The sequence below is a fragment of the Microtus oregoni genome, unplaced genomic scaffold, assembly GCF_018167655.1.
Source record: "Microtus oregoni isolate MIOR12 unplaced genomic scaffold, Mior012 000019F_ref0000042, whole genome shotgun sequence".
Taxonomy (NCBI): domain Eukaryota; kingdom Metazoa; phylum Chordata; class Mammalia; order Rodentia; family Cricetidae; genus Microtus; species Microtus oregoni.
Genome location: NW_024543078.1, coordinates 37,511,113 through 37,524,167, shown reverse-complemented (window position 1 = coordinate 37,524,167; position 13,055 = coordinate 37,511,113). Strand labels below are relative to the sequence as shown.

The window sequence follows — 13,055 nt, the reverse complement described above, 5'->3', positions numbered from 1 at the left end:
AAGTCCAGTTCCAGGGGATCAAATGCTCTCTTCTGGCCTCTGCATGCACATGGCACAAAGACACATTTTAAAAAAATTAATTAGCCGGGTGGTGGTGGCGCACACTTTAGCACGCCTTTAATCCCAGCACTCGGGAGGCAGAAGCAGGAGAATCTCTGTGAGTTTGAAGCCAGAATGGTCTACAAGGGCTAGTTCTAGGACAGCTAGGACTGTTACACAGGGAAACCCTGTCTCAAAAAACCAATAATAATAATAATAATAATAACAATTAATCAATAAATGAAAATGAGCCTGAAACTTTTGGATCTCGAGGAAAGGTAAGAAGTGCACATTCAGTGTGGTCAAGGCTAGGGGGAGAGAACAGGGGAAACCATGAATGTCACACCGAAGTGTTGAGTTCACTAAGAGAGGCCAAGTGACGTTGCAGGGTGGCATGGTTTAATCTTCGTCCAAGCAGTCTTACAGCTATGTGTACAAGGAAAAGAGAGGGAATAAGTGCAAAGAGGTGATGAAGAAGTACCAACATCATCAGAAGGTGAGGATCACTGTCAGGAAGTGGTCCCTTCAGAAGGCTCTCCTAACACCAGATAAATGCTTCTGAAGCATGAGGAACGGAACTAACCTAAGCAAGGCTTGTCATCTACAGGGAAAGGAGGAAGTGCAGGTCCACACTGTAGGGGTGCAGCTATGCTGTGTTCACTTTAAGCGCACCAGCAGGCCAGGTACAGTCTGCTCACATCTGCCTAAGGAGCTTCAAGTGAACAAGCTATGCCATACAGAGACACACAATCTGACCATGATGGCAGGGGATTCAACTAGATCACACTCCGTGAACAAGAAAGGAAGTCAAGCACGTCTTCTCTCTCACCATGACGCTCAGCTCTGTGGAGCCCCTTCCTCATCTGCCGTCTCTGCTGCACGAAGGTCTTCCAGTTCTGGAACATCAGGTTGTATAAGTAGTATCTGAGGAGCCAAGATGCAAAGGGTGCTTATGGTAAGACAAAGGAATTCTACCCAGCAAACCCAGTCACTTTTATACTTAGGGGCGTGGTAGAAAGGGAAAACCTGTAGTTGATAAAGAATTGAGCAGCAGGGGCTGGAGAGATGGCTCAGAGGTTAAGAGCACGGGCTGCTCTTCCAGAGTTCCTGAGATCAATTCTCAGTAACCACATGGTGGCTCACAACCATCTGTAATTTGATCAGGATCTCTCTTCTGGCATGCAGACAGAATACGGCATACATAATAAATAAAGAAATAAATATTAAAAAAAAGAATTGAGCAGCAGACATTGGGGTCATTTGGAGTGAGGATGCTACCTAGGATAAGCACATGGAAATCCTAAGTAATGGGCTGTTCTGACCCTTGACAGCAGAATCATCTTAAAATAATAACTGGAGCTAGAGAGATAGCTCCATGTTTAACAACACTGGCTGCTTTTCCAGAGGACCTGGGTTAGGCTCCCAGCACCAAGACAACAGGCAGCTCACACCACCTGTAAGTCCAATTCCAGGGCCAACACCCTCTTCTGGCTTCTGCAGGCACTTCATGTCCAGAGTGCACAGACATACATGCAGGCAAAGTCCCCAGACACACAAAATAACAAAACGCCACCATCCCTCCTCTCTACAGCACAATGAATTTTCCCCCTTTGTGTTCCAGAGTGTAAGTTTTGAGATCCTATCTCAAAAAAACAAAACAAAAAGCCCGGCGGTGGTGGTGCACGCCGTTAATCCCGGCACTTGGGAGGCAGAGGCGGGCGGATCTCTGTGAGTTCGAGACCAGCCTGGTCTACAAGAGCTAGTTCCAGGACAGGCTCCAAAACCACAGAGAAACCCTGTCTCAAAAAAACAAAAAAAAAAAACCAAAAAAACAAAAAAATAAAAAACAAAGAATTTAGCTATTGTATTTATTGTGTGTGTAGGAGAGTGTGGGTCACAGCAAAAGTGTGGGGGTCAGAGGACAATGTTCAGGAAGGAGCTGGCTCTCTCCTAAGTGGGTTTTGGGAAGCCAACTTGGCTTACCAAGTAGCAGCAGTGCCTTTACCTGCTGAGTTAGAGTACCTACCCTAAAAATGGGCATTTGATGTACTTTTTAGCTTTCTCTCCATTTACTCCTTGCAGTGTGAATGGCAAGGATTAAAAGGTTCTTTTTCCATATTCTGGTTTTTAATTGTGTTTTGGTGCTAGGGATTAAACCTACTGCAGGCTAACCACTTGCTCTCCCACTCAGCTCCCTGACTCAGCCTCTCTATTTTCCCAATGTTCCATGTGGGACACACCCTTTCTTGACCATAATCAGTATGCCAGGACTAATTTTTTTGTTTTATTTTTGTTTTTTTTTTTCTTTTTTTTCTTTTTTTTTTTTTTCTTTTTTTTTTGGTTTTTCGAGACAGGGTTTCTCTGTAGCTTTGGAGCCTGTCCTGGAACTCCCTTTGTAGATCAGACTGGCCTCGAACTCACAGAGATTGCCTGCCTCTGCCTCCCAAGTGCTGGGATTACAGGCGTGAGCCACCACCGCCCGGCTTTATTTTTGTTTTTTCAAGACAGGGTTTCTCTGTGGTTTTGGAGCCTGTCCTGGAACTAGCTCTTGTAGATCAGGCTGGCCTCGAACTCACAGAGATTGCCTGCCTCTGCTTCCCGAGTGCTGGAATTAAAGGCGTGCGCCACCACTGCCCAGCACCAGGACTAATTTCTTTTTTGTCTGTTTTTTGTTTTTCTTTTTTTTTATACACATTTTTTATTTATTTTATTGATTTTTATTGAGCTCTACGTTTTTCTCTGCTCCCCTCCCCTTCAACCCTCTCCCAATGTCACCATGCTCCCAATTTACTCAGATCTTGTCTTTTTCTACTTCCCATGTAGATTAGATCTATGTAAGTCTCTCTTAGTGTCCTCATTATTGTCTAAGTTCTCTAGGATTTTAATTTGTAGGCTGGTTTTCTTTGCTTTATGTTTACAAACCACTTATGACCAAGTACATGTGATAATTGTCTTTCTGTGTCTGTGTTACCTCACTCAAAATGATGTTTTCTAGCTCTATCCATTTTCTTGCAAAATTTAAGATGTCGTTATTTGTTTTTCGTTTTTCAAGACAGGGTTTCTTTGTGTAGCCTGTCCTAAAACTAGCTCTGTAGACCAAGCTGGCCCTAAACTCACAGAGATCCACCTGCCTCTGTCTCCAGAGTGATGGGATTAAAGGTGTGACCACCACCACCCAGTTTAGAACTAATTATTTTAAAAAACAAACCTCTCAGATTTAAAAATACCTGGAAGTGAGTAGATCACTTTCAGCATAGCTTTCTGACTCAGAGAACACACACATGTGTGCATGAACAAGGATGTAACTGCAAATAAGTATGGATTCACTCTTCCCAAAAGGATTTCTAAAGGCCAGGAAAAACCCAAAACTTAGCTCCCTTGGAAGAGAAGCACGACATTGGGTAGCCGGTGCAGTGTAAAATCTGTTTCAGCAAGCATAAGTGATGAGACACCTGTAATGGCAGTCAGCTCGAAGACAGAGTTTCCACTCCCTCTGGGAGACCCACCATTCTTCCCTCCACTCTCCAAAGACCTTCTGTAGAATTCTCCGCTCATGGAAAAACCTAGGGAGAAGGCAGAACATCAGAAAGCTGAGGGGAAGCGGCAGGGCTGAGGTCTCTGCCCAGGCAGCTTCACAGCGCCCTTACCTTCTCGGTTAAGACACCACAGTGTGGAAAGCGGCACATTGAGTCGCATCACAAGTTCAGTGCTACACACACTAGGAACAGAACAATCAACTGCTCCAAGGACTCCAACAGTTACAGACACTAAGGAAATCTTCACACACTGTGAGGGAATCAAAACTACAATTCTGGGGAGTAGGTGTGATGACCCAGTAGATAAAGCCACAGAAACCTGAGGACTTAAGCTTGATCTCAGCGCCAAGAAAGGTAGAGAGAAGTGACCCCACAAAGTGACCTCTATACATGGATTGTGGCATATGCACACCCCACACACCATATACAAACACAATAATAAACATTAAAATCTATTACAATTTTCAGCACTTTAAATAAGAAACTCTATTCCCTCTTAACTATGTAAGGAGAAGCACTGCAGGGTCGGTTGCAGAGACTGAGCTCAAGCCCGGGGGCTTGGCAGCAAGCACTGTTCTTGTTTTCTGTTTTCAAGACAGGCTCCCTACAAAGCCCTGGCTGTCATGAGTCTCACTCTGTAGACCAGGCTGGCCTCAAACTCAGAGATCCTCCTGCCTCTACCTCCTGAGTCCTGGGATTAAAGGTGTGTGCCACCACTCCAGGCACAGCAAGCACCTTTACCCTCCGAGCCATCTCCCAGGTCATGTTTTGTTTTCCATAAACAAACTCCTAATTCTCCTGGCTTAGCCTGCAAAATGCTGGGGTTATAGATATGTGCACCATGCCCAGTCCTAAAACATGTTTCTAGTTCAAAAAGTGGTAATTACATTTAATTTCTAGAAGGTTACAGTAACAAAGCAAACCAGTGAGTACTTAATGGGAACACAGATGCTAATTTAATTGGAATCTGGAGAGGACAATTATAACTACAAGTCATAAGAGAAAATAGAAACTAAAGAAAATGCCTACAGGGCAGTGGTGCCGTATGCCTTTAATCTCAGCACTTGGAAGGTAGAGGCAGGTGGATCTCTGTGAGTTTGAGGCCAGCCTGGTCTACAGAGTGATTTCCAGGAAAAACAGGGCTATACAGAGAAATCCTGTCTCCAAAAACAACAGCAACAACAACAACAACAAAAAGGCCAGCTATGGTGGTACTTTTCTTGGGGGGGGGGGGGGGGGGGCGGTATTGAGACAGGGTTAACAATCCTAGCTGTCCTGGAACTAGCTCTTATAGACCAGGCTGGCCTCGAAATCACAGGAATTCACCTGCCTCTGCTCCCAAGTGCTGGGATTAAAGACTTGCGCCACCATGGCCCAGCAGTTTTAAGTACTTTTAATCCCAGCACTGGGAGGCAAAGGCAGGATCTCGGTAAAGTTGAGGCTAGCCTGGTCTACACAAGCCAGCCAGGGCTACACAGGGAGACCCTGTCAGAAAAAAGATAACAAAAGTGAGTCAATGTTATGCTAAAAATGCTGTCAAAGTAAGTCATAAAAGCTGGGCTTGTCAATTACATTTTAAGTTGTTGGGTTTTTTTTTTCATAATTCTGCAGGTTATTGATATTTTTCCCCCTCCTAACACTCACTGTTCCTTTTAAAAACTGGTTTAAGGAGCACAACAGCACCTTTGGGGTTCCTTGTCTCTCAATGTTATTTCAGAGCTTTTTCTTTTTTTCTAAATTTATTATTAACTTTTGATTGTCTTTGTTTTTTCTAAACAGGGTTTCTCTGTATAACGGTTCTGGCTGACTTGGAATTTGCTTTGAAGGCCAGGCTGGCCTTGAACACACAGAGATTGGCCTGCCTCTATCTCTGCCTCAGGAGTGTTGGGACTAAAGGTATATGCCATCATATGTGGGGCAGGGATGGGGAGGAGGTCCATACAGATTTTAAGAGCCACAGAGACAAGTATGAAACTCGGTTCAGACTTTGGGAGTCTGATGTCAGGTCTTTTGTTTTAGCCATATTTGAGCACAGTACAATTCTGGAAGGTTTTCGATAACAATTAATTCAGTCCTGGGAGTATAGCAAAGCTTAAGACATGTTTATATTGAAATTCTTTATAAAGAACACCTGGCTTCTTTCACAAAGATGGGTACTGCTGACTCTAAGATAGTGCCCAAGATTTAGGATCTACGGACAATGATGGAGGTAAACAGAATGTGGATGTTGGGATTCCCCTGGTCCTAAAACAATACAGAAGTCACTTAGGCTGTTGTTAAGCACAAGTGAAATCACTCATAAGGATGGGTTTATGGCCTAGAAACAATGCTCAAGATTTAGCGGAAAGGGTCAAGGATAACTGAAACAAATTCTGGAGGTATGGCCCCCAAAGACTCATGTGTGTGGGCCCATTGGGAGTGGCACTATTCGGAGGTGTGGCCTTGTTGAAGATGTGTGTCACTGTGGAGGCGAGCTTTGAGGTCTTTTAAGTTCAAGCCTGGCCAGGGGAAGACAGGCTCCTTCTGTTGTCTGTGGATCAAGATATAGAACTCTCAGCTCCTTCTGCAGCACTATGTCTGTCTGCACTCCAGCATATCCCGCCATGATGATAATGGACGACCCTCTGAAAGCTAGCCACAGTTAAATGTTTTCTTTTATAAGAATTGCCGCCGGGCAGTGGTGGCGCACGCCTTTAATCCCAGCACTCGGGAGGCCGAGGCAGGCGGATCTCTGTGAGTTCGAGACCAGCCTGGTCTACAAGAGCTAGTTCCAGGACAGGAACCAAAACCTACGGAGAAACCCTGTCTCGAAAAATCAAAAAAAAAAAAAAAAGAATTGCCGTGGTCATGGTGTCTCTTCACAGCACTAGAATCCCTATCTAAAATGGGGATACAGGTAAAGCCTGGCCCTACAGATAGCAAAGGATCACCAGGTTTTAAACTACATTTTCCCCCAGAATTTTAGTAGAACAGGTAAAATTTTCTTCCATTATGTTTAACCTTTCCTGGCTTCTCCAGGGCTTATCTGTATGCACAAGGGCTGTTGGTCCTCTACAACCATATCCACCTTATTTTTTTGTTTTGTTTTTGTTTTTGTTTTTCAAGACAGGGTTTCTCTGTAGCTTTTTGGTTCCTGTCCTGGAACTAGCTCTTGTAGACCAGGCTGGTCTCGAACTCACAGAGATCCACCTGCCTCTGCCTCCCGAGTGCTGGGATTAAAGGCGTGCACCACCACCGCCCGGCAACCTTATTTTTTATTAATCCTATCTTATTTACATATTTTTCCCTTCTTTTTACCCTACAGGTCCTTTGGATATATATATTATGGCTTCCAATTTAGTGTTTTTATGGGATTCCTGAGTGTGTGAATGACTGAGTCTCTTTCTTGTGCCTTCTCTTGGGCTATTTCCTTCTGTTTATCTGTTTTATCCAATTCTGACATATTTGTTTTATCTTATATTTTATTTTATTATTCCCTTAGAAGCCTGCTTGCTAGCATTAGTGATCCAGGCCTTTAATCCTTTAATCCTGTTTTATTTTTTTTTTAAATATTTATTTATATTAATTATGTCAGTGTATATGCCTGCAGGCCAGAAGAGGGCACCAGACCCCATTACAGATGGTTGTGAGCCACCATGTGGTTGCTGGGAATTGAACTCAGGACCTTTGGAAGAGCAGACAATGCTCTTAACCTCTGAGCCATCTCTCCAGCCCTTAATCCTGTTTTAAAAACAAAAACAAACAAAAATAATAATGAAGTGGTGGGTATAGTGGTACACACCTGTATTTGCTGAGCTGGGGGCCGGCCTAGCCTACACAGTGAGTTCTATGCCAGCTGGAAATACAAAGTGAAACCCTATATTTTATTTTTGGTTTTTCGAGACAGGGTTTCTCTGTAGCTTTGGAGCCTGTCCTGGAACTAGCTCTTGTAGACCAGGCTGGCCTCGAACTCACAGAGCTCTGCCTGCCTCTGCCTCCCAAGGATTAAAAGGCATCTGCCACCGCTACCCAGCTGACTCTATCGTTAAAAAAATATATAGATTAGCCAGGTGGTGGTGGCGGCGCACGCCTTTAATCCTAGTATTTGGGAGGCAGAGGCAAGGGAATCTCTTTGGGGCCAGGCTAGTCTACAAAGCGAATTCCAGGACACACAAAAACCCTGTCTCAAAAAAACAAAAATAAATAAATAAATAAAATTATACAGAGAGGCCGGGCGATGGTGGCGCACGCCTTTAATCCCAGCACTCGGGAGGCAGAGGTAGGCGGATCTCTGTGAGTTCGAGACCAGCCTGGTCTACAGAGCTAGTTCCAGGACAGGCTCCAAAGCCACAGAGAAACCCTGTCTCGAAAAACAAAAAAACAAAAAAACAAAAAAAAAAAAAAATATACAGAGAGAAAAAGAAAGAGGGGGGGAGGATGATGATAATGTTGATGAGGTAAGGGGAGAAGAGATATAATTATATTTTCATTGAAAATTTTTGTTTTTTGGGTTTTGTTTTTGTTTTTGTTTTTTGTGTGTGGGGGGGGGGGGGGAGAGGTTCAAGACAGGGCTTGTCTGTAGCTTTGGAGCCTGTCCTGAAACTCACTCTGTAGACCAGGCTGGTCTCGAACTCACAGAGAGCCACCTGCCTCTGCCTCCTGAGTACTGGGATTAAAGCCATGTACCACCACCACCCGGCCAAAAATTTTTTAAATAAAATAACAGAAACAGAAGAAGCCCAACAGCAGTTCACTTTCCTGAGCTAACAATACCTGGCTCTGGAGGGAGTTACTCTTCCAAAAGTCATTCGAATCCACAAATACAAGAACTTTCTGGCCACACACCTGAAAGAAAAGAAAGACACACCCATCTGAACACTCAACCTAACTAACAGGAGTTTTCTGGAAAGGAGATGGAATCTTTAAGGTGTCAAGGAGAAGGACCACAGTCTGCATCAAAAGATGATATCATAGCTAATCTTACATCAAACAGAAATGTTTGTAAACTAAAATTAACCTGGGTGTTGGTGGTGCGTTCCTTTGATCCCAGCACTGGGGAGGTAGAGGCGGATCTGAGTTTGAGGCCAGCCTGGTCTACAAGGTTGTAGAACAGCCAAGGTTACACAGAGAAACCTTGTCTTGAAAAACAAAACAAAAACCTACTATCAAGAAGATTGTTTTTAAACACTTTCCTTTTGACTTCAGGGTTTTGCTCCGGCTCACCTGGAATTCACAGAAACCCACATTTCTCTGCCTCCTACGTGCTAAGATTAAAAGCATGCTGCACTTTACCACTCAAGTTCATGGTTTTTTTTTATTTTACAAGTCCAGTAAAGAAAATGTATGAATAAAGAAAGTTTGGCCTTTATCAATTTCTACAGTGCAGTCATCTTCCCAGACAACGCTGTGTGTGTGTTTGTGCATCAGTTTCTCCACCGGAGTCATCTCCTCCCCACCCTTTGTGTGTGTGAATGGTACCCAAGGCCTCTCGCAGTTTTAAGCAGGCACTCTACCACTAACTTGCAAACCCAAACACTTTAAAAACAGGCATTGCTGTAACAACACTCAGAGAGTGTAAGTCTCAAAGATTGCAGAGAGTTGAGTCCTACACAGTTTAACAGGCACCAAGATTAGCTGCAGGAATTTTTCTGTGCCCGACTATGGGAGCTTAGACCCAGCAATAGCAGAACTCAACACAAGGGCATATAAACATTATCTTTTTAGAATCCCACAGAATTGTTTCATTTTATCCTGCGGACAAAAAGAAGACTCACACTGGAGCACATGCCCTATTTTCCTTTGTCATTATTTTAGAAAAGTTAGAAGGACAGTTTTTGGGTTGTTTTTTTTTTTTTTTTTGACAGATGTCACTTGTCACCCAGAATAGCTTTGACCTGCCATATTCTTGCTTTATCTGCCACATGGCTAGGACCACAGGCCTGTGTCACCACTCCTGATTCACTTTAAACAAGACGACACAAAACACCTTTCAATACAAAGTATTTTGTCAATGAAGAGGCGGAGACATCAGATTTGTGGGGAATAACTCTTTTCTCATTTTTCTTCCTGTTTAAAACCCCTGGCAAAGATCCATGTACCTAGCCTTTCCCGAACACTGTGAGAGGAGCAGTGATCACTCAGAGCTCTCTACGCAAACCCCTGTGCAACGCTGTGCCACTGACAGTCATCAGCGGAGGATGTCTGCCATCCCCTTGTGACTGTGCTGAAGGCACGGCCTGCTGCTCGCACGCTCACTTGCACACTCGCATGCACTCATTCTTGTCAATCTCTGGGCTCAGCCTGAAACCCTCTTCTTCCTACCTTTTGTCTGGCTAAGTCTTACACGATTCTTCAGGACTCAGCCAATTGTATAAGTCACAACTGGAGACCATAGATAAAACTTGATGATGTAGACTGTATCTGCAGTTTCCTAAATATTCTTTTTTTTTTTTTTAAGACAAAGTGACCCTGGTTGGCCTAGAGCTCTCTGTGTAGAACAGAACAGGCTTCTCTCAGACTCACAGACGTCTGTCTGCCTCTGCTTCCTAACCACTTGGATTAAAGTCAAGCACCATCAAAGGTGGCCCTAAATATTCTTTTTATCAGACTATTCCACTCTGAAGAGTTCTCCAACCAACTGGGAAAGGAAAAATAAGAATTATACCTTCAATTTGGGGAAGAAGGGAAAAAAAAAGTCTCACCTGCTGCGCAGTTCTCTTAATCGGTGTTGAACCCAATTTTGTGAGGCATGAGAATATAGAGGATGACAGCTTCTAGGTAACTCCCTCTGGATCGCAGAGAGGGCAGCAGACTTTTTGAGGGGCAGTGCCTTCGGAGAACAAGGATTCTTAACCACACCACCCCTAAAAGACCTTAAATTTGAACAGAGAGAAAAAAAAATCTCTTCATACAATACATTAACACTCACCAAAGCTTTGTTGTTAAGCTCATGGAGACGGATGCTGACTATGCCCACACACAAAGCACCACCCCCCTACTGAAACATCATACTTTATAACCAAACATTGTATTTCCAACATTACCCAGGTGTGTTGGCACATGCCCATGACCCAGCAATTGAATCATAACTTCGACTGTCATTTTTGCCCTATCATGTACCTGGAGTCAATCTTCTTCTCCATTCTCTGCTGAACCCTTTTGATGGAAATTCAACCAGCGGTTGATATGTTTTTTTGTGAATGGATTACTGATGAACCAAAGCCTTTGTCTTCCTCTTATAACTGCAGGAAAGGGAAAGAAGGGAGTGAATTGTTTGCACACTCCCGGGGGTCACACTTGTAAATAGCTGTCTGCCAACTCTGAGGTCTCTGCCCTCTACTTCTTTTTTTTTGGGGGGGGGGGGGGTTTCGAGACAGGGTTTCTCTGTGGTTTTGGAGCCTGTGCTGGAACTAGCTCTTGTAGACCAGGCTGGCCTCGAACTCACAGAGATCCACCTGCCTCTGCCTCCCGAGTGCTGGGATTAAAGGTGTGTGCCACCACCGCCCGGCTATGCCCTCTACTTCTTAATTCAATACCAGGCATGGAAAGTCTCTTACGGGCCTAGTTAGGGTTGCTAGTGCTGTGGTGAAGCACCATGACCAAAGCAGCTTGAGGAAGAAAGTCAGAACAGAAACTCAAACAGGGCAGGAACCTGGAAACAGGAGCTGATCTAGAGGTCATGGAAGGGTATGGGTTACTGGCTTATTCATCATGACTCTTTTTCTTTTTGGTTTTTTAAGACAGCTCTGGCTGTCCTGGAACTCACTCTGTAGACCAGGCTGGCCTTGAACTCACAGAGATCCGCTTGCCTCTGCCCCCTCCCCAGTGGTGGAATTAAAGGCATGTGCTGCCATCATTGCCCGACAACATCATGGGCTTTCTTATAGAATCTAGGACTACCAGTCTAGGGATGACCCCACTCACAATGGGCTAGGACTCCCTAATCACTACCTAATCATGAAATACCCCATAGTTGTGCAGTGGTGGTGCACATCTTAATCCCAGCACTCAGGAGACAGACCCAGGAGGATCTCTGTGAGTTCGAGGCCAGCCTGGTCTACAGTGCAAGTCCCAGGATAGCCAAGGCTATACATAGAAGCATTGCCTTAAAAAAAAGAAAGAAAAAGTTATGTCTCTGCCAAGAACAGTGGTGAACACCTTTAAATTCCAGCAACCAGCCGGGCGGTGGTGGCGCACGCCTTTAATCCCAGCACTCGGGAGGTAGAGGCAGGTGAATCTCTGGGAGTTCGAGGCCAGCCTGGTCTACAAGAGCTAGTTCTGGGACAGGCACCAAAGCTACAGAGAAACCCTGTCTTGAAAAACAAAAACAAAAACAAAAAAGAAATTCCAGCAACCAGATCTCTGTGAGTTTAAGGTCAGTCCAAGACAGTCAAGGCTACACAGGAAAACCCTGTCTCAAAAAAAAAAAAAAAAAAAAAAACAGTTACTCTGGGCCAGTGAGATAAGATAGCTCAGCAAGGGAACTTGCTGCTAACCTGAACCCTGAGTTGATTCACAGAGGGTGGAAGAAGAAAAATGGCTCTTGAAAGTTGTCCTCACTGGGTGGTGGTGCACACCTTAAATACCAGCACTCACGAGGCAGAAGCAGGTGGATCTCTGAGTTCGAGGCCAGCCAGGTCTACAGAGGGAGTTCCAGAATAGACAAGGCTACACAGAGAAACCCTATCATGAAAAGAAAAATAAAAATAAAAAAAGGAAGTTGTCCTCTATACTTGGTATTTTTGCAGAGAACCTGGATCTGGTTCCCACACGGTAGGTAACATCTGTAATTGCAGTTTTCAGGGGAGTTGATGTCCTCCTAGTCAGTCTCCGGAGAGCACCGGGAACAGAGTGCACAATCACACATGCAGGCAAAATGTTCCTACTCATAGAAAATAAAAAATAAATCTTTTAAAGGATAAAGAAAGATGTCCTCTAATCTTCAAGCTTATAGGATGCCCACACAAATACACACACAGAGAGAGACACAGACACTAACAATGAAAAAGGTCCACCACCTCAAGCGTTTGTAACTAGTTTTTGTGGTGGTGAGGTACATAAATGTATGTCTGACAATGAAAGCACAAAGCCAACTGAAGCTCCACAGCTTCCTTCCCAAGCAGCTACTCTAGATGGTTAGCAATGGACTGTCTTGGATCTGGTTGATTTTGGTGTAATGTTTTCTAAATTGCTTTTTTGACAGAAAAGTTTTTATTGTTGTTTTATTTTCTGAAACAGGGTCTCACTATGTAAGCCTAGCTACCCTCAAACCTCCCTCTGTCTCCTGAATGCTGGGATTAATGGCATGTGTCATCACACCTGGTTATAATATACTTTAAACTTAAAAAGTGGGGGGGGGGGGGGGCTGGAGAGATGGCTCAGAGGTTAAGAGCATTGCCGGCTTTTCCTAAGGTCCTGAGTTCAATTCCCAGCAACCACATGGTGGCTCACAACCATCTGTAATGGGCTCTAGTGCCCTCTTCTGGCCCACAGGCATACACA

The 13,055-nt window shown here is 44.2% G+C and overlaps 1 protein-coding gene across 6 annotated transcripts in view; it reads right to left on the bottom strand.

The window, feature by feature from the left end:
* The window catches only part of LOC121459304 (protein SFI1 homolog), a 65,047-nt gene that overhangs the window by 47,230 nt on the left and 4,762 nt on the right, over window positions 1–13,055 (bottom strand). For 5 of the 6 annotated variants that reach the window (XR_005975955.1, XR_005975956.1, XM_041668869.1 and 2 more), the window contains exons 1-5: window positions 10,674–10,785; window positions 10,256–10,426; window positions 8,328–8,399; window positions 3,492–3,602; window positions 869–963 (exon numbers count right to left, since the gene is read on the bottom strand). Coding sequence is in view for 4 of the 6 variants with exons in the window: in XM_041668869.1 (XP_041524803.1) it covers window positions 869–963; window positions 3,492–3,602; window positions 8,328–8,399; window positions 10,256–10,426; window positions 10,674–10,696 (472 nt within the window). In the remaining 2 variants the exon portion in view is untranslated. Of the gene's footprint in view, window positions 1–868; window positions 964–3,491; window positions 3,603–8,327; window positions 8,400–10,255; window positions 10,427–10,673; window positions 10,796–13,055 lie in introns of those variants that run through there. The other variant, XM_041668870.1, reaches the window with a different exon arrangement.